This window comes from Gnatocerus cornutus, chromosome 1 (genome assembly GCF_029298725.1).
Source record: "Gnatocerus cornutus isolate USDA-ARS CGAHR chromosome 1, icGnaCorn1.1, whole genome shotgun sequence".
NCBI classification, from domain to species: domain Eukaryota; kingdom Metazoa; phylum Arthropoda; class Insecta; order Coleoptera; family Tenebrionidae; genus Gnatocerus; species Gnatocerus cornutus.
This window is the reverse complement of record NC_142233.1, coordinates 13,610,467-13,635,341: the sequence shown is the minus strand read 5'-3', so window position 1 is coordinate 13,635,341 and position 24,875 is coordinate 13,610,467. Positions and strand designations below refer to the sequence as shown.

At 32.5% G+C, this 24,875-nt stretch overlaps 2 protein-coding genes and 1 pseudogene across 6 annotated transcripts; all 3 read left to right on the top strand.

Annotated features, from left to right (window-relative positions):
• Positions 1–274: 274 nt before the first annotated feature.
• Positions 275–10,844, top strand: LOC148180424 (juvenile hormone esterase-like). 3 transcript variants are annotated; one of them, XM_088030020.1, is made up of 9 exons: positions 275–477; positions 542–578; positions 3,111–3,253; positions 3,306–3,443; positions 9,253–9,409; positions 9,458–9,834; positions 9,886–10,224; positions 10,277–10,427; positions 10,475–10,844. In XM_088030020.1, exons 3-9 carry the CDS (start codon positions 3,119–3,121, stop codon positions 10,792–10,794), a joined length of 1,617 nt encoding a protein of 538 aa, XP_087886146.1. In that variant the 5' UTR covers positions 275–477; positions 542–578; positions 3,111–3,118; the 3' UTR covers positions 10,795–10,844. The 3 variants fall into 3 exon arrangements, with proteins under 3 accessions (XP_087886146.1, XP_087886071.1, XP_087886217.1); XM_088030091.1 differs by having other exon boundaries at positions 372–477; positions 542–564; XM_088029945.1 differs by having other exon boundaries at positions 275–578.
• Positions 10,845–15,284: 4,440 nt separating this feature from the next.
• Positions 15,285–17,878, top strand: LOC148180423 (juvenile hormone esterase-like). Of its 2 annotated transcripts, none has more exons than XM_088032819.1 (8): positions 15,285–15,388; positions 15,946–16,088; positions 16,141–16,278; positions 16,325–16,481; positions 16,532–16,908; positions 16,956–17,294; positions 17,346–17,496; positions 17,537–17,878. In XM_088032819.1, the coding sequence occupies exons 2-8, from the start codon at positions 15,954–15,956 to the stop codon at positions 17,854–17,856; spliced, it is 1,617 nt and encodes a 538-aa protein (XP_087888945.1). In that variant the 5' UTR covers positions 15,285–15,388; positions 15,946–15,953; the 3' UTR covers positions 17,857–17,878. The 2 variants fall into 2 exon arrangements, with proteins under 2 accessions (XP_087888945.1, XP_087888954.1); XM_088032828.1 differs by lacking the exon at positions 15,285–15,388 and adding an exon at positions 15,778–15,868.
• A 2,258-nt stretch (positions 17,879–20,136) lies between these two features.
• LOC148180422 (juvenile hormone esterase-like) lies at positions 20,137–24,660 on the top strand (annotated as a pseudogene). The gene is made up of 8 exons (XR_015770160.1): positions 20,137–20,239; positions 22,422–22,564; positions 22,617–22,754; positions 22,807–22,963; positions 23,019–23,395; positions 23,444–23,772; positions 23,824–24,305; positions 24,550–24,660. The product of XR_015770160.1 is annotated as a juvenile hormone esterase-like (transcript).
• Positions 24,661–24,875: the final 215 nt, after the last annotated feature.

Sequence of the window (24,875 nt, the reverse complement as noted above, 5' to 3'; positions counted from 1 at the left end):
GCCTAATTTTCAGAAATGTCAAAAATTTGACAATTATTTCCTCACCAAAAATCTCCCTAGGCAACGTTGCCGGTTGTAATGCTGAGGAAGATTGCGGTGTTGGTGGTTTAAAAAAAAAACGGACTTTAATAGCTATCGCGCCTCGTTCTTCGAACATATTTCCTCGTACTATAAAAACTCTAATAATATGTTTTTTAGTTTATTTTCAATGTTAAAATACTTAAAAACCATTAAAATCCCTAATTCCAGTTCTTAGAACATTTTAGACGTCTAGTTGAGGAGAGAACACGTCACGGTTATCTAACAGGTTATGTTCTATTTAGTAGTACCGAGTGAAGTAAAGACACCTGTTTGATACCACAATTGGTAGTTCGTGAACTTTACGTATTTAACGATTGAGAATATCCAAGACTTAATTCAAAGGTTTAGGTTGCAGTGCAAGTTTTACTTCCAAGTATACTTGTTGCCACTAAAAAGGTTATCGCACCACTTTATCACTTTGACAGATAGTTTGTTGTTATCTAATTTGTTGCAATTATAGTTTGGTCATTTCAACAAATCAAGGTAAATTCTAACAGGTAAGACTATCACATAAGCACACGTTACTCGATTATAAGCACTATTTATGGTTGAATACTGTTGACCTCGATTTTTATTGATTGCATTTCAATTAAATAATTTATGTTAGTTATGTTGGTTGTCTACTAGAGAATGATCGGACAGAAAATCGAGAGTTTGACCGAGATAGTACAATACAGTCGCGGCCACAAAATTTCGGGCGTCATTTTTCTAAAACGTAATTTTAGACTAAGTTAATTGAGTTCTTGACCAGGTTCATTTCAAATGCAAAATTTTTGAATTATAAGCGTAATTTTTAAAACGTCGAGATAATATTGTTAGCGATTTATTGGTCGCCACTGTAGATTCGAAAAGATGAATTCTTTTTTGTTTTGGACTTTTTGAATTCTTTGGGTCCTTCACATTGCTTGTAGTTTTGCAGGATTAATGTCTGAAAGTTGTAGCCACGATATATTAAAATTACTTTTACAATGAAAAGCACATACCAATTTAAAATCCATTGCAAACTGAAAAACAAAAATTATTTTCCATTGAATTTTAATTTTGTTTTTTTGGTTTTGTAAAATTTTTTTGTCCTCTTTATGCTGTCTAAATTTACTGTTACTTTCGATTCTCTTTTAAATTTTTTGCAATTTTCTATCGATTTTCTTTAGATTTTCTAAATATGTACAGTGTAAATTGTCTATGATTTTTTTTCAGATTTGCCTAGATTTTTTTTTTTTTGAATATATGGATTTTTGCATTGTCTAGGTTCTTCTTGAATCCACTAATACAATTTATTTCAGGTTTTCTCTGAATTTTCTGTATTTTTTTTTTTTTGATTTTCTTTATTTAGAGTTTTTTTACGATTTATTTTCGAATTCACTTTACATTCTGTCTGGTGTTTCTAGATTTTCTAAATTCTTTTTGGGTTCTTTCCACAGTTTTTCTTAGATTCACAAGATTTCTACTGGATTGTACTTGAACTTATATGTAGATTCTCAAATTTAAATTTTTGGATTTTTTATTTACATATTATGTAAGTATAAAAAATGTAATACATTTTTTCAATTTTTTTTTATCGTTTATTCTAACGAATTTATAAATTTTTTAAGATCTTACAATTTATAATTTTTAGATTCTTGAGTTTTCTTTTAGATTTTTTAGAGTCGTTTTTTTTTAAATTCACTTTAGGTATTCTCTACATTTTTCGCAAATTTTCTACATTTTTCTAGACTGCAAAATTAATTATCAATATTGAATTTTCTTTAGATTTTTTAAAATTTTTTAATTATTTTATCTGAAAGATTTCCTCAAATTCATTTTCATTGGATTATTAATATTTTTATACTTAACTTTTGATTTTCGTCAATTTTAATCTATTTTCTCTAGATTTCAGCAAGTTTTTGTAAATACTCCAGATTTTCTTTACATTTTTGCCAAATTTTGTTTAAATTTTATACATTACATTACAATGCATTTTCATTGGGTTTTTAAGATTTTTTTCCCCTATTTTTATAAATTAACTTTAAATTTTGTTTAATTTTAGCAGATCCTCTTTAAATTTTCTGAAATTGTCAGATGCTCGAGATTTTTTTCAAATTTTTCTCAAACTTAGTGCATTTTCTTTCTCTACATTGTGCGTCTATTTTCTTAGAAATTTTCTAATTTTTTCGTGAGTCTGTTTATATTTCTTCTTAAAATCATTATGACCTAGATTTTCAGTCGATTTACCTTAGTCTCCCATTTTTTTTTTATATTTGATGCTCTGTAGAATAAATGTCAATCAGATTACAATATACAGGCTGTCCCAGAACTTGCGCCTCAGAGAGCAAGAGAGGGTCCGGTAGCAATACAGATGGTAAATTTCAAAACAAAAATTGACTAAGTTGAATAATATTCGAGAATGGATTAAAAAATAACAATCAATCCCGAAAGCTTATTCTAGAGGTGGAGTAATAGGCCGTCCCAATTTTCTAGGCAACGAGAGTGTAATGTTTATCTGACCAATGGATTATAGTATGTGTCCACAGTTACCAATTTTTAACTTCTGTTCAGCTTATTGATTGGCTACTGTTTTTCGTCTTGTGTTGTTGTTGCTTCCACACGCCCTTTCTCTCTGGGGCGCAAATTTTGGGACACTCTGTATATATTTTTTTAATATATTGCATTTTAATAGAGAATGATAAAAAATTCATTCAAAATTTTGTAAGTGCTTATATTAGTACAGTTCGGTGCGATAAAAAAATGTATAAAATCAGTACCAACTCCTACAGAATAACGTAATAATTCAAGCATGAGCGGCATTTGCTAGTGACCTCGGGTGAGATTTGTATAATAATTTTTGGCCAATGAACTGTTCAGTGATTTTTTTTAATTATCAATTGCAATTTTTCTAGTAGACGGCGCCATAACATACTAATTTTGATTTTGGTTTAAAAGTCTAAATGACTTTGAGCAACCAGTGTAGGCTGACTGTTTTGCCGCACTGCTGGCGCAAAAATCGAGTTACGGTTACGATTGAAAAATGTACTTAGCAATACGTTTTCTAGAAGCAACAATGGATGAACCTTTAATTGAAATTCAACAAGGAAAGGTGCTTGGAACAATTTCTCAAGACATGGATGGAAATGATTTTTATAGTTTCAGGGGAATTCCGTATGCAAAACCACCTGTAGGAAAGCTGAGATTCAAAGTCAGTTGAATCTAAATGGACAGTTTTTCCTAAATTTATGATAAATTTTCAGGCACCATTACCACCAAGTCCGTGGCAAGGAATTTTCCACGCCACGGAAAATGGCAGTTGTTGTTACTCGAAGGACATATTCACGCAAGAAATGACAGGATCTGAAGACTGTTTGAATCTCAATGTTTACACGCCTTCTGTAAGTCGAAAAATTAATAAATCGCGACCTGAGAACTATAAGGTTTTAAGTGACTTTTTGATATTCGTGAGAATTTAAATATTTTATTTTACGATTTTTTTAAACATTTTGTATTAAGCATAAAAAAAAGTAAGTTAATACGGTTACAAGCAAAAATGATAATAATAGGGCCTCACATTTTTTTAAATAAATACTTAATAAATTAAAGAGATATCATTGATAACGCTACTTAGAACCTTATAGTTTTGAATTAGTTAGACATACCTAGGTTTGAAATAATACAAAGTTCTAAGTTGATTCAATTTACTGTTTAGGTGACCAGATCAATAACAATTCACAAAACAATTCTATTTTTTCAATCAAACTTCGCTAACAGAAATTTCATATAATTTTGGTCTTCTTGCGGCATCCATCGGTAGCTAAACTTGATGTCACTCATTCAATGTGGCCGTCTGGTAACCTGTGGCAATATAACAGCATCAGTCTTGCTTCTCGTTTTTGAATCTGATCTTATATCAATTTTTGTAACAGGCGATAAAGTTGAATGATCTATTTTATATTTAATGCTCCACAAATCATTCTGTACAAATTGTATTTGTGCGATTTTAGTGTATGGGACTTTATTATACCCCAAGCATTTTGCAACATTCTGGTAATTTTTGAGATGATTAGGTTGCAATTCTATGATATAATATGCTTTTGACTTCCTTCTTTCCACCCGTTTTAAAAATTAATAAAAGATAATGGAGACCAAACATCGCAACGTTTCATAAAACGTTCTATTCTAGAGTGTACACTATCCACCTCTTGCACGCATGAGTGACCAGGAACGGAAAACTTCATTGTTATGCTTTTTATATTGACATGTCTTTTTAAAAAGTCCATCATTGCAACAGAAACCAGAGAATTTCTATTTTGGGCCACACAGCTGTCACTCCAAGTAATTATTTAGTTAATGTTTCGACGTTGCTTTAAAATTTCTTCCAAAATTTGAATAAGAGCGCTTGCCAAATCATTCCCTGAACGTCCAGATATTGCTTCATTCCAATAGCGCAAAAGACTTGTCCTCTGTACTGTAAGCCTTTTGAAGCTGCTTCCTTTAAGTTTTTGACGTCATCAAAAATGGGTTGTGTTATCTATGATGCCCTTGTGACCCTTTGAAATCCTGGTCACGGCACCAATGTAAGCGTTTTGAAGCTGCCGTCCTTGAAGTTTTTGATGTTCTCAAAATGGTGGGATGATGTTGAAATGGTGGGATGATGCCTTAACTTGTGACCCTTTGAAATCCTGGTCACGGCACCATTTGTAAAAATTTGATGATCCTCTCTCTTGATGATTATGATGATGATGTTGATGAACGATGGTAAATGATGATGGTTGAAATTTTGGTTGAAATGGACCCAAATGTACGTTGTGTTTTTGCTCAGAAAGAAAGAAAAGAAATATTTAGAATCAAATTCTAAATCATTTATGTTGTGTAACCCCAAATTCAGTGAGGCCGCAGTTTACAAGACAAATGAAACACAAAGAAATTCGTTCAATTATTGTTTATTAACAAAATCAAATCAAAATGATTTGAGTTTTGGCCGTCAATTATTTTGAACTGTTTCAAATTAAACGCTTTGTCGGAGACACCACTCTGTCGCAATTCTTAGAAATTTAGAACGGTTCGGAGCTTAAGAGTTTTATGTTATTGTTCATTTAACATTTTTTTTCTCGTTCTGCGCGTGCGTTTTCACTCGCAATCGCCTTCTCTGGAATATCAGAGCATCGTGTGACTTGCAATGTTCAATCCTCAAAGTCTATGAAGTTGAATTAAAACTTAAAAAAAATAGAATTTGGTTTGGTCTCGAATGGAATTAAATCTGCAAATGGATTTGCATGAGACTCAAACAGAATCGGACTTCGAAAGTCAAAATTGGATTAAATTAAATTAATCACGTGTACAGTCGTGGAAAATAGCCGTGTCAGAAAGACACTTGAAATTGATTATTAATTAGAATTAAATTTGAATAAATTTGAAATTGTACTACAATAGGGTTTTGGAAAGTTTCGCATTTTGTGGATGTGCAAAGGAGTTACAGCTTTCGCGTAACATTAAGGTACTGATTATTGGGATGTTCAGTTTTTCGCCTGGCAAAGCGACACGGTGTGGCGGCGGCAATAAGCGGCGGCCAGTAGCGGCAGTCTGAGGCGGCCAGTGGCGGCAATCAGAGGCGGCTAAAGAGTAAACGGTTGGCCAGAAGATACGTAAGGCGGCTATCAGAGGCTCGGACCTGTACGCTCACAACTGTGCAGAACCTTTTAGTGCCATTAGGTTTAGGTGTTGTTTGATTCAGGATCAAAATGCACAAAATAAAGTTGCAGACAAATCTTTTGACTATGAATGCGTTTTAACATGGAGACGATCGGACTTGCTAAGCAGCGCTGATTAGTCCGGTCTCAATTAATGCATCTAGAATTGCACCTTGGTGACAAGTTCTAGGAAAAATTGTCTTTGATTGGAATTACATTTTAATCGATTAATTCTCTCTATTGTAGTTGGTCAGAAGTCAATAGAATCGAGTAAAATTGACGAGCAAGCTCAAGTCAAACGCCTTAGCGTACGATTGTTTGACAAATCAAAATATTCATAGCGTCAGATGCATTGAAAAAAAACTAGAATCGAAATTCTTGTGGACGCTAGAAAAGAATCTGATCATTTATTATTGATCGCCTCGCACTCAGAAGGAGCATAAAATGGAGGGAATCAATGAAAATGAGACAAGAAAAATTAGTCTCAGAATAAATTTTGATTGTTGAAAAAAAAAAAAAAAACACAGAACTCATAGTTCTGACGACTGCACGAAAATTGTGAAATTAAAATGATTGTGTTAATTAATCTATGAATTAATTAACGAGAATTAGAACATCACACTGCAAGTACAAAATGGCGCCGAATATTCGTGGCGTCATCATCTCGAGCTGGCGGTACTCGTAAGATAATGCATGGTTCTCCTAGCTAATGAATTTCCCGAAGGCTTCACCCTAATTGACTCAATCCTTCGCGTAGGCTTCACCCTAACTAAGGTTTTGTGATCGCTTCGAGGTTTTAACAAATCTATTGGCTTATTGTTTCGAAGGCTTCACCCTATCTAACGAATTATTCGCGTTGGCTTCACCCTAACTGATTATTTCATTTCGTCATCGCTTTAAATGGGAGACCCCAAAACAGGTTAAATCTCATCCTCGCGATACATTTACAAACAAAAATCAAAGTAAGGAAGTGTGATCAAACTTACGTGGCAAATTGCACAAACACTTCACAATTACAAATCGAATGAATCGACTCGTGTAGAAGTATCGAATGACCAGTCCGAATTAGAAAACAGAATCGAATTCGTCTCCTGTAGAACTTAGAATCGAATGACCGAATGGAATCGAATTGAAATGTCCCGAAATCTTCAGTTTCAGCCCTTTTTAAAAGCTCGGTCGTACCCGACGCTATCTTTCGACCAATCAGCACTACCCTTCCAAAGGGGACGCTGTTCCCTATTGGCTGTTCAAGTTCTCCCGAATTTACTTATGTGTTGTTGGTGTCTCTTTCAAATTGTTCGATTGATTTTTGATTGATTGACGATGATCGACCAATGCCCAAAAATTACAAAAAAAAAAAAAAAGGTTTAAACTTAATTAGATCTTCTCCGAGTACCACAATGGTAACACGATCAATCTGTGGTTTTTGAATTAACATTTCAACTCAGATCTCCCTGCTTATCTAATTAAATTAATTACAAAGAATTTGTGACATCAATTGAGGTACGGTCGTACCAAACGAAACAATTTGTCGCGAACCTGTAATAAGAAAGATACATCCTGCAGCAATGGAGCTTTCGAAGCATTCGACGAGAATTAATTACTAATTAATTAATTAGTAATCGCACTACGCTGATGCAATTTATGTCACGCTTAGTACTCTTTTGTTTCCATGCTGTTTTCCTACTGGTTTCAATGCAAGCACTATTAGAACTACTAGAATAAACGATTAAATAATTAATTTAATTAATTAATCGCCAATCCGAAGGAAGAGAAGGTCATGCTACGCTCTACATGCAAGTAGTTCTTCTACGACTCCAATTGCTTTACATGTCTTTGAAAACTTAAATCATTCAATTTGCTCATTTCAATTAACGCGTCATCGAAGCGCGATTGAATGGAAAGTTACCACATCTGGCTGGACGCAAAGAGCGTCTTCCAGTTCTACCTGCTCCCGGAAGGGACAAGAGGAATGCAGGCCAAAACAAAAAGCTTCGGACAGCGTCTCCAGATGGGAAACACGTGTTAGCTGCAACACTTGTCGCGGTGACAAAATGTACAGTTTCAACAAAATTATGTCCGAAAAAATTCCGCTCGCGATCGCAAAGTCGTACCATTACAGTACCAAGCAGTTAAATTATAAACATTTAATTTTTGCTTATAAAATAAAACTGAAACTTCTGATTTTGGTAAGTTGACAACATTTTCCATATCAAAACAAACTAATGCACAGTTTGGGTTAGTGTCCATTTTGTCATTATCTTTTTCCAACCGCTTTGATGTAATTTTAAATCGGTGCTGCTAATAATTATTTTCTAAACAAGGCGTCAAAGTTTTTTCTTTTAGTGCAAGATTGTGTTCTTCACAAATATGGCATCGATCACTTTTTGGAATTAAAAATTCAAAATTATATTCATAATTAAAAATATTGCGGTATAAATGAAGCTTTTGTGGTTCTTTTCCTTCTTTTCCTTCTTTTCGGCAATATTCTACGTAGAGGTCATACATTTTCGGTAGATTTGATAGATATTTTTTCTTAGTTTTCTGTCGAGAATAATGGGCTTCAACTAAAGGAAATGAGGTGATATGTTGTCAAATAATATTCTTATCTTCATCTTTTATTCTCTTTTTGATATGTTTGCCGCGTTGATCGGGTTGAGAAATGCCAATGTCATTCTTTTTTAAATGGGTATTATATAGTGGTTTTTGACTGATTGCCAACACTCCCAAGAAATACTTTTTACAAACTCTTTCGAGTTTTGAAAATTTGTCAAAGTAATATTCGAAGCTGAACGATCTATAATTCTTTTTAGTGTCCTGTTTTCATTTTACGAACATTTTTCGAGTATTATGCAACAAAAAATTATATTTTTGATGTTGATCTAAACTGTAATAAGAAGACTTAATTTCTTCTCTAAATTCAGCGTCAAATTTTTCGGTGCATTTGAATCGGCATGTTCTATTGCAAAGATTTTTTATTCTTCTTTCCGGTGTAAGCATACCTTTAGAGTTAATATGACTTTCTCCTTTTTGGTACTTTTGTTTTCGCACATTCTTTTCCCATTTCTCTTCTTCGCTTACGTGTGTTCTTAAACTCAATGTCAACTGTTTCATCTTCCATTTCGCTCGAACTATAAGGTACTAACCGAATATTTCTACAAATTCCCAAAAATTAACATAAACAGTAATTATTTGTGCCGAAACATACTTCTCCTGTTAACACTCAACTTTAGTTTCAATTCTTGTAAAGTAATGTTATCATCACTCTCGTCCGTCGTTATTATTTACACTCGTGTTGTTGCGAACTAGCCAAATAAATTTTCGAACTGCACTTGAAACCTTATAGAAATTAGAATTTCTTACAGATTCTACTTGAAACTAAAAAGTTTTTGACATATCTTCATAATTATGTCAGATTCAAGAAATTGTGTTTGTTTGTTTGGTGATGGCTGCCATGGAGATTTTCGCTCTCAGCTCGCGAAATATCTCAAGATCTGGAAATTTTTTTATACAGTTGCCAACTTCTTCGAAAACTTTGATGCCTGTAATGCTATGGATCCATGGTGGAGGATTTCTAACCGGTTCCAACAACTCCAGAGTTTATGGACCGGAATTCCTGATTCCTGAAGGAGTCGTGGTAGTCGCGATTAACTACAGACTAGGACTTTTAGGTTAATATAAACCTACAATTTTCTGGGGACTACATTTCAACGTTTTAGGCTTTTTGAGTTTGGATGATCCATCGGCGGGAGTCCCGGGAAATACTGGATTTAAAGACATGGTCATGGCTCTAAAATGGGTTAACACGAACATCCAACACTTCAATGGAGACCCCAATAACGTCACAATCTTCGGAGAAAGCGTTGGAGGTGCAGCGGTACATCTCCTAATGTTGTCTTCGATGGCGCGAGGATTATTTCACAAAGCCATAGCCCAAAGTGGATGTGCACTTAATAATTGGTCACGAGGCAAAAGGGCAGATTCTGTACTTTACACGGCTTTTAACTGGCAAAAAAAGAATGACGAGGAGTTCGTGAAGTACCTACAGGCCCTACCTGTGGAAACATTACTTGAAAATCAAGCTAAACTTCCATACGTAATAATTATCTAATTCGAGAAATAACCCAAATTTAAAACCAGATTTTAGTATATAGACCCAGCGACAATAAATTATTATGGTCTGGTCTTAGAGAGACCAAGAGACGAACAAGGAGAAGATCCTTTTATGTGTGAAGACCCAATTGATATAATTTTGTCCAAAAAATTTTCAGACGTTCCTTTCATCATCGGATTTAACAATTTAGAAGGTTTAGTCGTTAATACGTACAGACCCAGAAGAGTTGTAAACATGTTGACCAAATTTGAAAGTAACTTGCCGCATTTCCTTGGCTACAAAGGCGAGGAAAGTAAAATTTTAGGTAAAAAAATTAAACAGTGTTATTTTGGGGACGAGGAGCCTCGGCACCACACAGATAACCTCTATGAGGTATTTTTTTTAAATTCTCTTAACTTTCTCGATCTTATTTAGGGTATTTCAGATGGTTACTGACCATTCGTTCATGTATGGAATTTTCTCATCGGTCCGTCTGCACGTTTCAAAAATGAACAGCCCTGTATATTTCTATAGGATGTCATTGATAACTTCTTTAAAGTTTCTTCAAGCAGCAATGACAGTGGATCAAGATAAAGGTAACTTGAAATTTCATTTAAAATAAAATGTATTGTTTTCTTATTAGGAGCTGCCCATGGAGACGACGTTGCTTACTTATTTAGTACCGTTCTTACTCCACCGCTCAGTCCTACCTCTTTAGAATACCTAAGTATAAAGAAGTTTGTGAAACTCTGGACGAATTTTGCGTATTATGGAAATCCAACCCCACAGGACTCTACGGTGGTTTGGAAAAAGGCCACCGAGAAACAATTAGGTTGTCTGGAAATCGGCAAAGAGTTGAAATACTGCGAGCAATTCCACGAAAAAAATTTAAGTTTTTGGGAAAAAATGTACGCTGAAAGTCCCGAGGGTCAAAAATTTGCAAAATTTAATTCCAAAATTTAAGTGGTATTATGATGCTTCTACGAAAATAAATTTATTGTTGAATTTGTTAAATGTTTATTTTATTTTTTAATATGCGAGTATAACACTGCTTTTGTCTGCGACCGTTTTCAAAATAAATACAGTGAACATTCGATATAGTTACCCTGTCTAGAAACAATTTTTTTTAAAAGTTGCTTTTATCAAAAATGTTGATTATATCGAAATGGGTAGACAATATTTTAAAAATAATATTATGGTATCTCTGTGTAATATGCAGACACAGAAAGGACAAAAGAGCTTGAATGCCTAGGCAATGACCAAAAGATAAAAAATAGCCACTTTATAACACCGACATACACAAAATAACCACAGAATTTACTAACAGAAACGAAAAATCAATAATAAATTAAGAAATGTGGGACAAGGTAAAGAGCATAAACAATAACGAAAGAGATATAAACTGAAAGAATCTGAATCTATACAAACAAAGAGAGGAAAAATAGTAAAAAAATATTATTAGTGTTAGTAGACAAACAACGAAAAATTGAAAAATTAACAATAAAAAACAAGAAACAAATATTGAAGAAATACCCCGCAAATACAAATATAGAAACTACCAATTATCAAGAGCAAGAACAAAAAGTAAGATAAAACAAGAAAAATAAAGAACATGGAAAAAATTTAAGAAGAAAATAGCAGAAACATCTTTCAGGGCGATGATAAACACTGTCTCTTCTGTTTTTGCATCTTTAACACGGTTATTTTAGCCACTGACAGTTGATGTGATTAGATCGAATGACAGAAACAAAATTAGTTGACAATATCAAAGGTTGCTTATATTAAATGTTTCTTATATCAAAGGTGACTATATCGAATGTTCACTGTACTTATTACAAATTTTGATGAACGAAATATTTACTTATTTAAAAAATGAAACTAATGGTTATGATTATAATTATTAAATTATCTGAATTGAAAACAAATTTAATTTATACAGAGAACGAAAGCCGTAAACATTTTGAAGAAAACTTCTTGTTGATTGGCATAATAAGTAGCAACTGAGTACGTCTATAGCATGTTTGTTTTATTCCTTTTACCAATAGTCTTAAAATATAAAATAATTATCGACATAATATACATATTATTTAATTTATTGACACTGTTAACTGGAAATTTTTATTAATAAATTTAAATATGTATATTTGCATATGTCAAGGATATTTTTATTTTTATTTCCAATACATACGTTTGTTTTTGTTTTCTAAAACGTGCTTGAAAATTTGTAAAAGTAAATGTAACATCAAAACAAATTTAATTTTAGATAAGTTTTTGATAAAAATATGGGTGTTCCATTTGAAATAAAACACTTTTATTTTACTTTAAAGTAACTGTTTAAAAGAGACACCCTATATATTATTTATCTATTTAACTGACGGTTTTTAACATATCATAATTTTCTTATCTTGGAAACAAAATTTTACTTTTTTTGCTCACATGTTTATAAAACTTATAAATAATTTTTCTTTGATGTGCAAATTTACTTTTACAAATTTTCAAGCACGTTTTAGAAAAGTGACATAAAATGAAAACAAAAACAAACGTATGTATTGGAAATAAAAATAAAAATTAAGATATCTTTCAAATTCTGACACATTATACAGTATGTCCCCGGATTGAGTTCACAAGAGGGAAAATTTTACAAAAAAATGACAAAGAAATAACATATTCTGCTTATTTCAAAACAGATAAATCTGCAATTAAAATTTTAAAATTATTAGTTTTTACTCTTCAAATTATTTTTTTCATTATTTTTATTTATTAAATTTGATAATCGTATTTAAATAATAGCAGGCTGTGGATTCACAACACAAATAGTGCGTTAAAGATTAAAGGAAAATTTTCCTAATAATGTGTAAGTATTAAAAAATTGGAAAAGAAATGCAATTGCATCCTTAACAATAATTGAGAAAATTCGAAACAGTCTTAAAGAATTACTAGTTAGAATTGAACTATGTGCGAAAACAGGTAATGGGGCAATCAAATAGTGGAAATTGGTTTGAGTTAAGGAACAAATTTCATTCCGTTGACATTTTTTGCAAAATTATAAATTAAAACAGTTATATAAATATTAAAGTTTTAATTTAAGATTTATTTATTTTAAATTAAGCAAAAAATATTATTCCTTTGTCATTTTTTTGTAAAATGAAAAATAACGTTTTTTTTCCCCTTATGAACTCAATTCGGAGACATACTGTATGCAAAGTGACCCTTAATTTGAAAAATGCAATCATTTATGTGCTATTTAAGATAGGTAAGTTGACTACCAGCACTACAGAACAGAAGTTTTTTGTTTTGGTATCCGGCTCAAAGGACCAAATTTATGCCATTTTCAGGTTTTGTAAGTTTATTTCTAGCTTTTGGATGCAAGTGCTTTGATTCATCACAGGTCTTTCTCAGTTTTAAAGTGTTGTGTTATACAGGGTGGCCCACCTAAAACATTAGAGCCCAATATCTTTGTTAATTGAACACGGATTTTAATGACATTTAAAACGAAGATTATTATTGAATATGCAAGGTTTAATTCGACGTTATTTAAACTACTTCACTCTTTTTATTGGGTAAGTTTATTGAAATGTTTAATATCACGTTAAGTACGTATAAACAATTAAATTTATTGACCTAAAATAATCTGGATACTCGTTTCCGTTTAAGAGAATTAGCCAATTTTGCTATTAAAAATTGTAATTTTTTCGAAACGATTTAGTAATAATATCTTTGAAATAACAACTTAATGCGTTGATTTTATGCACAATTGCTGACCCTGTTTTTTTACTCAATTTAACTGTTTCTATGTAAAAAGCATTGCAATAATTTTCGAAATATTTAAATAGTAAATCATAATACATATAGACAGAATGAGATCTGTAGGTTGAAATTAATGATTAACCGAAAAACGTCAAAATCGACAGATTGAAACAGATGTCAAAAATGTCCAAATTTGATGTTGGCTGCAACGCATTTTTTTTTATTTCCTTAGTTATTTTGGTTTTAAATTTTATTAAAATCTATTGACAAATATCAAAGATTTGGGCTCGAAAGTTTAGACTTTACTTATACTCTGTATATTTTTTTCTATTTTTATTAGTGTTATTAAATTAGGAAGCAACACGTCACAATATCTAGCAGGTTATACTGGTACCAAGTAAACTATACACATTTAATTTAAAAATTATTCATTTTGTCCACCTCTCGAAAAATCCATAATTTGAAAAATATAAAAATTTAATTTTCTCGCATAAATATAGTTGCCAATTTTCAATTAAGCCAAACTTCTTTAAATTTTCTATTCTGTAAAATTGAAAATTTGTTTTTCAGTGATTTAATAAACATTGTCTGTTATACAGGGTCCGGCAACACTTGTGTCCACCCCCAAAATCGTCTTTAATTTTAAAGATAAAATTTTCAAAATTTGCATACGCTCACAGTTGACAAAGCTCTAGAAGCTGACGCAAAAATTTTATTTTTATCACTGATAGTTTTGACGTCGCGACGCCTTTAAAATGTAATTTATAGTTAATTGTGAGGATTTGTGATATCAATCCCTAATTTAATTTTTTTTCAATATAAATGTGTTAAAAATATCTCAGTTGTCATTTTAGATTCAATGCAAATTGTCTTCAAAATTTGAGAAAAAAATGCTGTTTTATCAAGTTAGTTTCCAAGTTCATTACGTCAAAATTGGGAACTACGTTTACACCCATCTGTCAACATTTTGTGTCACAAATGAAATCTATTCTTTGGCTCGCTTTAGATTGTAACAAAAGTCTTAATTGGTGAAATAGTCGCTTTGTCGATGTTAATTAACGATTTCTGGTGTCCATAAAGCGCAACATGCCCGTGTTAATCAAAATTAACCTTTATAAGAGTGAATGAAGTGACTTGTGAAATTTTGGTGTAAACGTAGTTTGCCACTGCGCTGTCATAAATTCGAAAACTAACTTGATAAAACAGCGTTTTTTTCGCAAATTTTAAACACGATTTGCATTAGATTTAAAATAAAAACTCAGATTTTTGTATCACAGTTATGTTGAAAAAAAATTGAATTCGCAAATATTTCCGCAAAAACTCAAAAATCGCTCAAAAATTATACTTCTTAGGCGTCGCGACGTCAACCAAACCGTTATAAAAAACAAATTTTTGCGTCAGCTTCTAGACCTTGGTCAACTATGAGCGTATGTAAATTTTCAAAATTGTAACTTTCAAATTAAAGACGATTTTGAGGGTGGACACAAGTGTTGCCGGACCCTGTATAAAGTCACTGAAATGGTGAATTGTAGTTTGGTAGTCAAGACCATAAATCTTGTTAGAAGCTGAAGACAATTTAAGGTTTTAAATATAAAATTTGCAATTTTAAGCGATTTGTTTTCTTTACTTGTAAAAAAATACATATTTATAGGTATAAATTTAAAAGTAATTTGGGGGAGGGGACACTACTATTGGCGTCCAGTACAAGTCGAACTGTCCAGCATACTAGTTCTTTGTTCACTTATCACTTGACTAGTTGAAATCTAAACTGTTACAATTATAACTTGGTCATTTGATAAAATCAAAACAGGTAAGGCTATCACATAAGTACTGCAGTTTTTCGAATAAAATAAAATTTTCGGGAAAATGAACACTGTAGAAATTTGGAAACTGTGAGGGAAATCTTGATGGTGTACTGCTTTTATGTAGCACAAACAATATCCAAACAAATAATTACGAAAATTTAAGAAAAAGTTCAATGTTCAACTGTAATAACACTTGCAAGATTTAAAAAACTAAGAAAATTTATAAATACCTTAGAATCGTTTATTTAAAAAAAAAGATAATATTTTTAGTGAAGTTGCCGATGATATGCATAATGTGTTGCCTATGCAAAACAAATCGGGCGTAAACAGATAAGATGAACACTCTGTACAGATAGTACTTATTTATCGGTTTTTAATCTTTGGTCATACATAATCATATGACTAAATGAATTCAAAGTTTACGCAAATTTAAACATAAACGTCAATCAAGTGGTACTTAAACTTAATTTATTGTATTTTAAGAGGTGATACAACAGAATCTAAGTTTTTTTCGTGACAGTTCGAACAAACTAAATATTTTCTCCAACTGAATTTATTCTAGAAAGAAAAATGGACAAACCTTTAATAGAAATTAAGCAAGGAAATCTGCTTGGAATGATTTCGCAGGACATGGAGGGAAATGATTTTTATAGTTTCAGGGGAATTCCGTACGCAAAACCACCTGTAGGAAACCTGAGATTCAAAGTCAGTTCAATCTAAATGAACAGTTTTCACTAAATTTATGATAAATTTTTAGGCACCATTACCACCAAGTCCGTGGCAAGGAATTTTCCACGCCACGGAAAATGGCAGTTGTTGTTACTCACGGGATTTGTTCACGCAACAAATGACAGGATCTGAAGACTGTTTGAATCTCAATGTTTACACATCTACTGTAAGTCAAAAAAATAATAAATATTTTGAGGATTTTTTTAATTCAGTTGCCATCTTCTTCGAAAACTTTGTTGCCTGTAATGGTATGGATCCACTGTGGAGGCTTCATAACCGGTTCAAACAACTCGAATATTTACGGCCCTGAATTCTTAATTCCTGAAAAAGTCGTGGTGGTCACAATAAACTACAGATTGGGACTTTTAGGTTGGTCTAATTTTATTATTCTCCAAAGGGTATTTTTATTTTTATCCCAGGTTTTTTGAGTTTGGATGATCCATCGGCGGGAGTTCCGGGAAACGCTGGATTTAAAGACATGGTCATGGCTCTAAAATGGGTTAACAGGAACATCCGACACTTTAATGGAAATCCCAATAACATTACAATATTTGGAGAAAGTGCAGGAGGTGTGGCGGTGCATCTTCTAATGTTGTCTTCAATGGCAAGAGGACTATTTCACAAAGCCATAGCCCAAAGTGGAAGTGCACTAAATCCGTGGTCACGAGGCAAAAAGGCAGATTCTGAACTTTACACAGCTTTTAACTGGCAAAAAAAGAACGACCAAGAGTTCGTCAAGTACTTACAGGCCCTTCCTGTAGAAACAATTCATGAAATTCAAACTAAAATACCACTAGTAACGGTTTGATCAAGAAATGATCCAAATCTTAAAACAAATTGTAGTTTCTAGACCCGGCGACAAAAAAGTATTATGGTTTGGTCATAGAGAGACCACGAGCCGAACAAGGAGAAGATCCTTTCATGTGTGAAGACCCAATTGATATAATTTTGTCAAAAAAAATTTCAGACGTTCCGTTTATCATGGGCTATAATACTCTAGAAGGTGTGGTCCTCAATACCTACAGACCCAACAATTTTTTAAACATGTTGACGGAATTTGAATGTAACTTACCACATTTTCTTGGCTACAATGGCGAGGAGAGTAAAATTTTGGCTCGAAAAATTCAAGAGCACTATTTCGGCGACAAAGAACCGCAGCACCACAGACAACAATTCTACGAGGTATTTTTGGAAATTCTCTTAAATTTCTCGATCTAATTTAAGATATTTCAGATGGTAACTGACCATATGTTCATGTATGGAGTTTTCTCAGCTGTTCGGTTACATGCTTCAAAAATGAACAGCCCTGTATACTTCTATAGGATGTCTTTGAGAACGTCTTTAAAGTTTCTTCAAGCAGCAATGGTAGCAGATAAAGATAAAGGTAACATTAAATCTTATTTTCAACAAAAAAAATGTCTTAGGAGTCGCCCATGGCGACGACATTGCCTATTTGTTTAAGACTATTTTTACGCCACCGACGAGTTCCACCTCTTTAGAATATCGATGTATAAAAACCTTTGTGAAACTCTGGACGAATTTTGCGTATTATGGAAATCCAACTCCAGTGGACACTATGGTGGTTTGGAAAAACGCCACGGAAAAGCAAATAGGTTTTTTGGATATCGACAAGAAGCTGAAATACTGCGAGCAATTCTACGAGAAAAACTTAAGGTTTTGGGATAAAATATACGCTGAAAGTCCTGAGGGTCAAAAATTTGCAAAATTCTATTCCAAAATTTAACTGCAGCTGTCGTTGTATTGAGATGCTTGTAAGTACGAAAATAAATTTAATGTTGAATTTGATAAAATATATTATATATATATATATTTTTAAATTATTGACACTATCGATTGTAAATGTTTATTAATAAATTAATTATAGTTGCACATGTCAAGGATATTTTTAATTTTGTTTTTAATGCATAGGTACTTGTTTTATTTGTTTTGGTTTCATGTAACGCAAAATTGTATGTCAATCTACGAGTAGAAAAGTTATTTTACTATAAAATTACCGAAAATTAAGTGCCTACAAAACTCATCTTGTATATTATTTTTTAAATAAAAGTGTCGGTTTTAAATGATCATATTTTTTTATCTTGGAAACAAAACTTTATTTTCTTGCTGATATGATTACTAAAATTATAATTAATTTTTCTTTGTTGCGCTAGTTTAATTTATTTTACAAAATGGTATCTCTGAAATGAAACAATTCAGCTATATTATTAAGCTTCTTTTTTTTTAGATCCGGCTCGAAAGACCAGATTTTCAAGTTTCCAGTTTCTCAAAATCTTACGTTTTCATGTTTTGAAAGTTAATTTCGGGCCATTTTTCCAATAGTTTAGATCTCCTCTATTTTTTCACAGGTTCTCAGTTTCTAAATTTTTGTATTTAGTGATTTTAAGTTTCTTTTCGATGTTATAAACGTGTGGTGTTTAAATTTGTGTTTTTATAACATTTTTAGGTGTCAAGTTGAGAAAACAACACGTCTAATATCTAACAGGTTATTCTGGTACCCAGTAAAGTGAAGACACGTGTTTGATCACAACAATTTGTAAACTTTACACATTTAATTTAAGAATTATTCAAGGGTAAATTCTGTATCAAGTGCATAGGTACAGGGTCAAGCAACACTAATGTCCATCCGCTCTAAAAATCCATAATTTAAAAGACATAAAAATGTAATAGCATTCGAACAAGGACGAATAACTGAAAACCAATTTCGAATGCTTTTGCATAGGTAAAACAGCGTTGAAATAAAAGGTCATTTTAATTTTCTAGACAACAGGACCGTAATGAGGCTAGTTTTAGGCCATCTTGTATAATAGTTGCCAATTCTCCAAAGATTGATGTAAATAATGCTTGAAATTATAGCGTCGCGTCGCAAAAGTACGCGACTGTCACCAACATCTACAAAAATCAATACATTTTTCGTTTTTTTTTTTTAACACAAAACGAAATGTTTAAAGACACGCACGAAAATTTACAATGCAAAAGGAGAAAGAGAAAAATAACAATATTTTTACGCATAAAGTGTACACTTTTGATGTATGTATTTAGTTTCTTAAAATACTTTCAAAATGTTTTTATCTTGTTTAGTGTTTAGGAAATCGTTAAATTTTCAAAAAAGTTTTTTTTATCCCTCACACACCATGTTACCAATTTAATTTTCTATTCTGTTCAAAATTTGTTGTTCTGGCTAAAATTAAATATTGTCTCTTCTAAGTCACTGAGTGGCTTGTAGTTTGTAACCGATGATAAAAAAACAAATTTTTGCGTCTGATTGTGGAGCTTGATCAACCATAAACGTATGCAAATTTAAAAAAAGAAATTAAAGACGATTTTAGGGGTGACCACAAGTGTTGCCGGACCTTGTATATCACATACAGGTGTCCGGAAAGTCGCGCACCACCGTAAAACTGTATCATCGGACAATGCCATAGATCACCGGAAAAATGTTTAAAAAAATCCATGTCTTCAATTTTTCGAGATATGATGGATTAAAGAGGCAAAGTTTCATGCGAAATTTAACGATGTCTGTGCAATAATTTTACGTTTAAATGAATTTGTTACCTAAAGGACATTTTGCGCAAAGGCATGGTGCAAAGAAAATCGGAAAAATCTTGCAAGAAATGTCTGAAAACTGTTAACAAGGTTTTTGAATCAACAATCTCCATCAGTGTGTGGCATCGTTCATTTGAAACCATAGTTACATTACTCGTCCATGAGCCGACCTGACTAACGCCAACAATACAACCGCAACGTTACTATGGCTTTGAATACTAGAAATCTAAATTATTGGAGGAAAAGTTCAGCAATGTTGCCATTTTCCTAATTTTCTTTTGGTCTTCCTACGAAAACAGAGAGTCTGGAATTTTTTCTAACATTTTTTTGGTACTCTGGAGGACCACCCAATTACCCCCTTTCAAGGTGGTGCGCCACTTTCCGGACACCCTGTATAATTAAAATCAAATTTGGAAAGAGGGGGCACTAGTGTTGGCGTCCAGTACAAGTTCAACTTTCGAGCATACTAGTTCTATGTCGACTCAGCTCATCACGTTATCACCGATTGGTTGATATCTAGCCTATGACAATTATAATTTGATTATTCTAACAAATTAAAACAGGTAAGGCTAACACAGGTTTTTCGATAAAAAGAACTTACAAAGTTATAATAGTATATTATGTAACAAGTATTTTAAACGTCCCTTTAGTCACGAGTACATTTAAGCACGAGCGGGGCGAGTGTCTAGAGTGTCTAGAGTATTTTATAAAGGTGTTACATACTACATTTTTTACAACCTCAAATTGCTACCATAATAAATATTGAAACTAAAATATGAAATACCAACTTTATTAAAATTATAAAATTTTTATAAATAAAGATTTATTTTCTTCCATTTTGAACGCCAAGAACCTATTCGAAATCACCGAAACCACCTTTCAATTTTCAACTGTCAATTACTTGACTTCAACTCGTGACTAAAATGACGGCGCCAATTTCAGCCCGTGACTAAAGTGGCACTTTAGTCACAGGTGCGACATGTGTTTAAAATGGCTAACTAAAATAGCAACTTAAAACGGCATTTTAAATACGGTCGTACAAAAAAAAATTTTTTTTCAAACGTCATAAAAGTGACTTATTATTTAGCTCGATTGTCAGGGTATAAATTTCACTTAATTGCTTGAGCAAAACACAGCACTTTATATGCTTCTACTCAATGTTCCTATTGCACTATGATTCTGCATGAATTTAATGTTTTTTAAAGTAAAATAGACTAATTTTCTAACGTTTGCAAAAGAAAATCGTATGTGTCTCACAACGTTTGGCCGACACACGAACAGGCTCAGCACACAAAGCTTCATTTTTGCTCTTAATGACATAATGTACTATTAACAATTGCCTATAGCAACATATTTTTTGTTTTTTTTTATTGCAATGTGGCCAACAGCAAAGTAGTAAGCCTATTAAGACACGTTGCAATTGGCACCTAGGATAAACAATTGAAGCAATTAATAAACCAGAATATTTTTGAAAATAAGTCAGACAGTCTATAATTTCCATGTTTCTGAATAATTTAAACTAATTTAATAGGAGTATTAAAATAAAATAAAATTTATCGCTATTTACCTACAAGTCACAAAAATGTTGTATGGGGCTCATTGTTAGACGTTTTTGTTGTAATTTTTTTATTACTAGGATCTCTTACTTATGGCTCATTTAATAATTTAGTGCAGATTTCTGCCGTTTTCTCGCGATTCAGCCGTTGAATCTTTATAAAAATTGGTGGTTTTGTAGATTCCAAGCTCTTCTTTGCAAATTCAAGCCAGAAAACGGCGAAAATCAGCAAGAAATCGTCGTTTAGCATCGAAATAAGTAGATTTCTCTAAGAATTTAAAAAAATATATTTTATATTTTGAGTGAAGTTGTCTATAATCTGTATAATGTGTTGCCTATGCACAAAAAATAGGGAGTAACTAGGCAAAATGAAAACTCTGCACTTTTAGTTATTTACTTATTTATCAAATCATAACAATAAGTAAGGCATACTATAGTAAAAAATGAATTCAAAATTTACCCAAATTTAAACATAAATGTCAATCAAGTCGTCGGTAACTTTTAATACATTTTTTTATTATTTTTTTTGTGATACGGTTTATGACACCTCTCCAATAATAAACCAAATTTGTCCTGACTGTAATTTTTCTTCAGGTTAGATCAAAACGGCAGAATAAAATCATAGAAACTGTAAGTATCTTCTTGAACTACAATTATTCTAGAAAGAAAAATGAGCAAACCTTTGATTGAAATTAAACAAGAAAATCTTAATGCTACTGTTTTTATGTAGGACAGGCAATATTCGAACTTAAACAAATAATTACGAAAATTTAAGAAAAATCAAGCTCAATGTTCAACTGTAATAACACTTGCAAGACCAAGTTGAGATTTAAAAAAACTAAGAAAATTTATAAATACCTTATAACCGTTTATTAAAAAAAAAAGATAATATTTTGAGTGAAGTTGCCAATGATATGCATAATGTGTTGCCTACGCCAAACAAATCGGGCGTAAACAGATAAAATGAACACTCTGTACTGATAGTACTTATTCATGGGTTTTTAATCTTTGGTCGTACATAATTGTATGACCAAATGAATTTAAAGTTTACGCAAATTTAAACATAAACGTCAATCAAGTGGTACTTAAACTCAATTTTTTGTATTTTAAGAGGTGATAAAAACAGAATCAAAATTTTTTCGCGACAGTTCGAACAAACTAAATATTTTTTCCAATTGAATTTATTCTAGAAAGAAAAATGAACAAACCTTTAATAGAAATTAAGCAAGGAAAACTGCTTGGAATGATTTGTCAGGACATGGAGGGAAATGATTTTTATAGTTTCAGGGGAATTCCGTACGCAAAACCACCTGTAGGAAACCTGAGATTTAAAGTCAGTTGAATCTAAATGGACAATTTTCACTAAATTGATGATAAATTTTCAGGCACCATTACCACCAAGTCCGTGGCAAGGAATTTTCCACTCCACGGAAAATGGCAATTGTTGTTATTCACGGGATTTATTTACGCAAAAATTGACAGGATCTGAAGACTGTTAAAACCTCAATGTTTAAACACATTCTGTAAGTCGAAAAATTAATAAATATCTCAAGATCTGTCAATTTTTTTATCTAGCTGCCAATTTCTTCCAAAACTTTGTTGCCTGTAATGGTATGGATCCACTGTGGAGGCTACATAACCGGTTCAAACAGCTCAAATCTCTACGGGCCTGAATTCTTAATCCCCGAAAAAGTTGTTGTAGTGACCATAAACTACAGATTGGGACTTTTAGGTTGATCTTATTCTAATATCTCCAGAGGATGTTTCAATGTTTACCCTATTATTAGGCTTTTTGAGTTTGGATGATCCATCGGCGGGAGTTCCTGGAAACGCTGCGTTTAAAGACATGATTATGGCTCTAAAATGGGTTAACACGAACATCCGACACTTTAATGGAGACTCCAATAACGTGACAATATTTGGACAAAGTGCAGGAGCTGGAGCGGTGCATCTGCTCATGTTGTCTTCAATGGCGCGAGGATTATTCCACAAAGTCATAGCCCAAAGTGGATGTGCTTTGAATCCTTGGGCACGAGGCAAAAAGGCAGATTCTGCACTTTACGCGGCTTTTGACTGGCGAGTGAGAAACGACAAGAAGTTCGTAAAGTACCTACAGGCCCTTCCTGTGGAAACAATTTATGAAAATCAAAATAAATTACCACTCGTAATGATTTGATTCAAGAAGTGACTTAAATTTAAAAAAAAATTGTAGTTTCTGGACCCGGCAACAATAAAGTACTATGGTCTGGTTCTAGAGAGACCAAGAGACGAACAAGGAGAAGATCCTTTCATGTGTGAAGACCCAATTGATATAATTTTGTCCAAAAAATTTTCAGGCGTTCCGTTCATCATAGGACATAACACTCTAGAAGGTGTGGTCATCAATACATACAAACCCAGAAATTTTATAAACATGTTGACTGAATTTGAACGTAACTTGCCACATTTTCTTGGCTACAAAGTAAAATTTTGGCTCGAAAAATTCAAGAGCACTATTTTGGCGACAAGGAACCTCTGCACCACAAACAAATATTTTACGAGGTATTTTTGGAAATTTTCTTAAGTCTCTCGATCTTATTTAAATTATTTCAGATGGTGACTGACCATACGTTCTTATATGGCGTTTTCTCAACAGTTCGGTTACATGTTTCAAAAATGAACAGCCCTGTATACTTCTACAGGATGTCTTTGAGAACTTTTTTACAGTTTTTTCAACCGGCAATGTTTGCAGATAGAGATAAAGGTTACATTAAATCTTATTTTCAACAAAAAAAATGTCTTAGGAGTCGCCCATGGCGACGATATTGCCTATTGTTTAAGACCTTTTTTACTCCACCGCTCGATCGCACCTCTTTAGAATACCGAAGTATAAAAAAATTTGTGAAACTGGACGAATTTTGCGCATTATGGAAACCCAACACCACAAGACTCCATGGTGGTTTGGAAGAAAGCCAGGAAATCGACAAGGAACTGAAATTCCATGAGAATTTCCACGAGAAAAATTTAAGGTTTTGGGATAAATTATACGCTGAAAGTCCCGAGGTCCAAAAATTCGCAAAATTTTATTCCAAAATGTAAGTGCAAAAATGTTGAATTTAATAAAAAAAAATTATTAAGATACCCACATGTTCCTCCACCAATTCAAGCAGTTTATCGTACTTGTAATGCATTAGCCTTGAATCCGCTAATCAAATAAATTGGATTATAAAATTAGCATAAAAAAGACAAAGTTTACTACGACTAATAAAACGTCGAACAAGATGACTGCAATGTTAGAACACTGTTTAATTCATCATTAACTTTATCTTAACTTATCAGGATTTTTTAACTGGCTGAACAATCAAGAACGCACCCACTGGCCAGATCTTGATGGAACGAAACGAATCGAAGAAGCATTACAATCAATAAAATGAAAAGAAAAATCAAAATTGACCCAATTAAAGCAAGGACAAAATTTTATTATATCTGCATGATGTGGTTGTAATTTGATCGCACTGCTTTTCTTGACATGGCGCCTTCCTTCCTGAAATTAAATTAAATTGTTGGTAACAAATAATTTTACGTTTATCATGTTATAAATGCATTTTAATCAGAGTTAATTGTATATGTACTGTTAGACTAGGTCATGTACAATGCTTCATGTC

Bases quoted from the DNA above. Each gene is read 5' to 3' on its own strand.
- LOC148180424 (XM_088030020.1), top strand. From the start codon at position 3,119: ATGGATGAACCTTTAATTGAAATTCAACAAGGAAAGGTGCTTGGAACA. The intron at 3,444-9,252 runs GTAAGTCGAAAA...TTTTTTATACAG, and splicing joins TCAATGTTTACACGCCTTCT to TTGCCAACTTCTTCGAAAAC. The intron at 10,225-10,276 runs GTATTTTTTTTA...AGGGTATTTCAG, and splicing joins ACACAGATAACCTCTATGAG to ATGGTTACTGACCATTCGTT.
- LOC148180423 (XM_088032819.1), top strand. From the start codon at position 15,954: ATGGACAAACCTTTAATAGAAATTAAGCAAGGAAATCTGCTTGGAATG. The intron at 16,089-16,140 runs GTCAGTTCAATC...ATAAATTTTTAG, and splicing joins TAGGAAACCTGAGATTCAAA to GCACCATTACCACCAAGTCC. The intron at 16,482-16,531 runs GTTGGTCTAATT...TTTTTATCCCAG, and splicing joins CTACAGATTGGGACTTTTAG to GTTTTTTGAGTTTGGATGAT.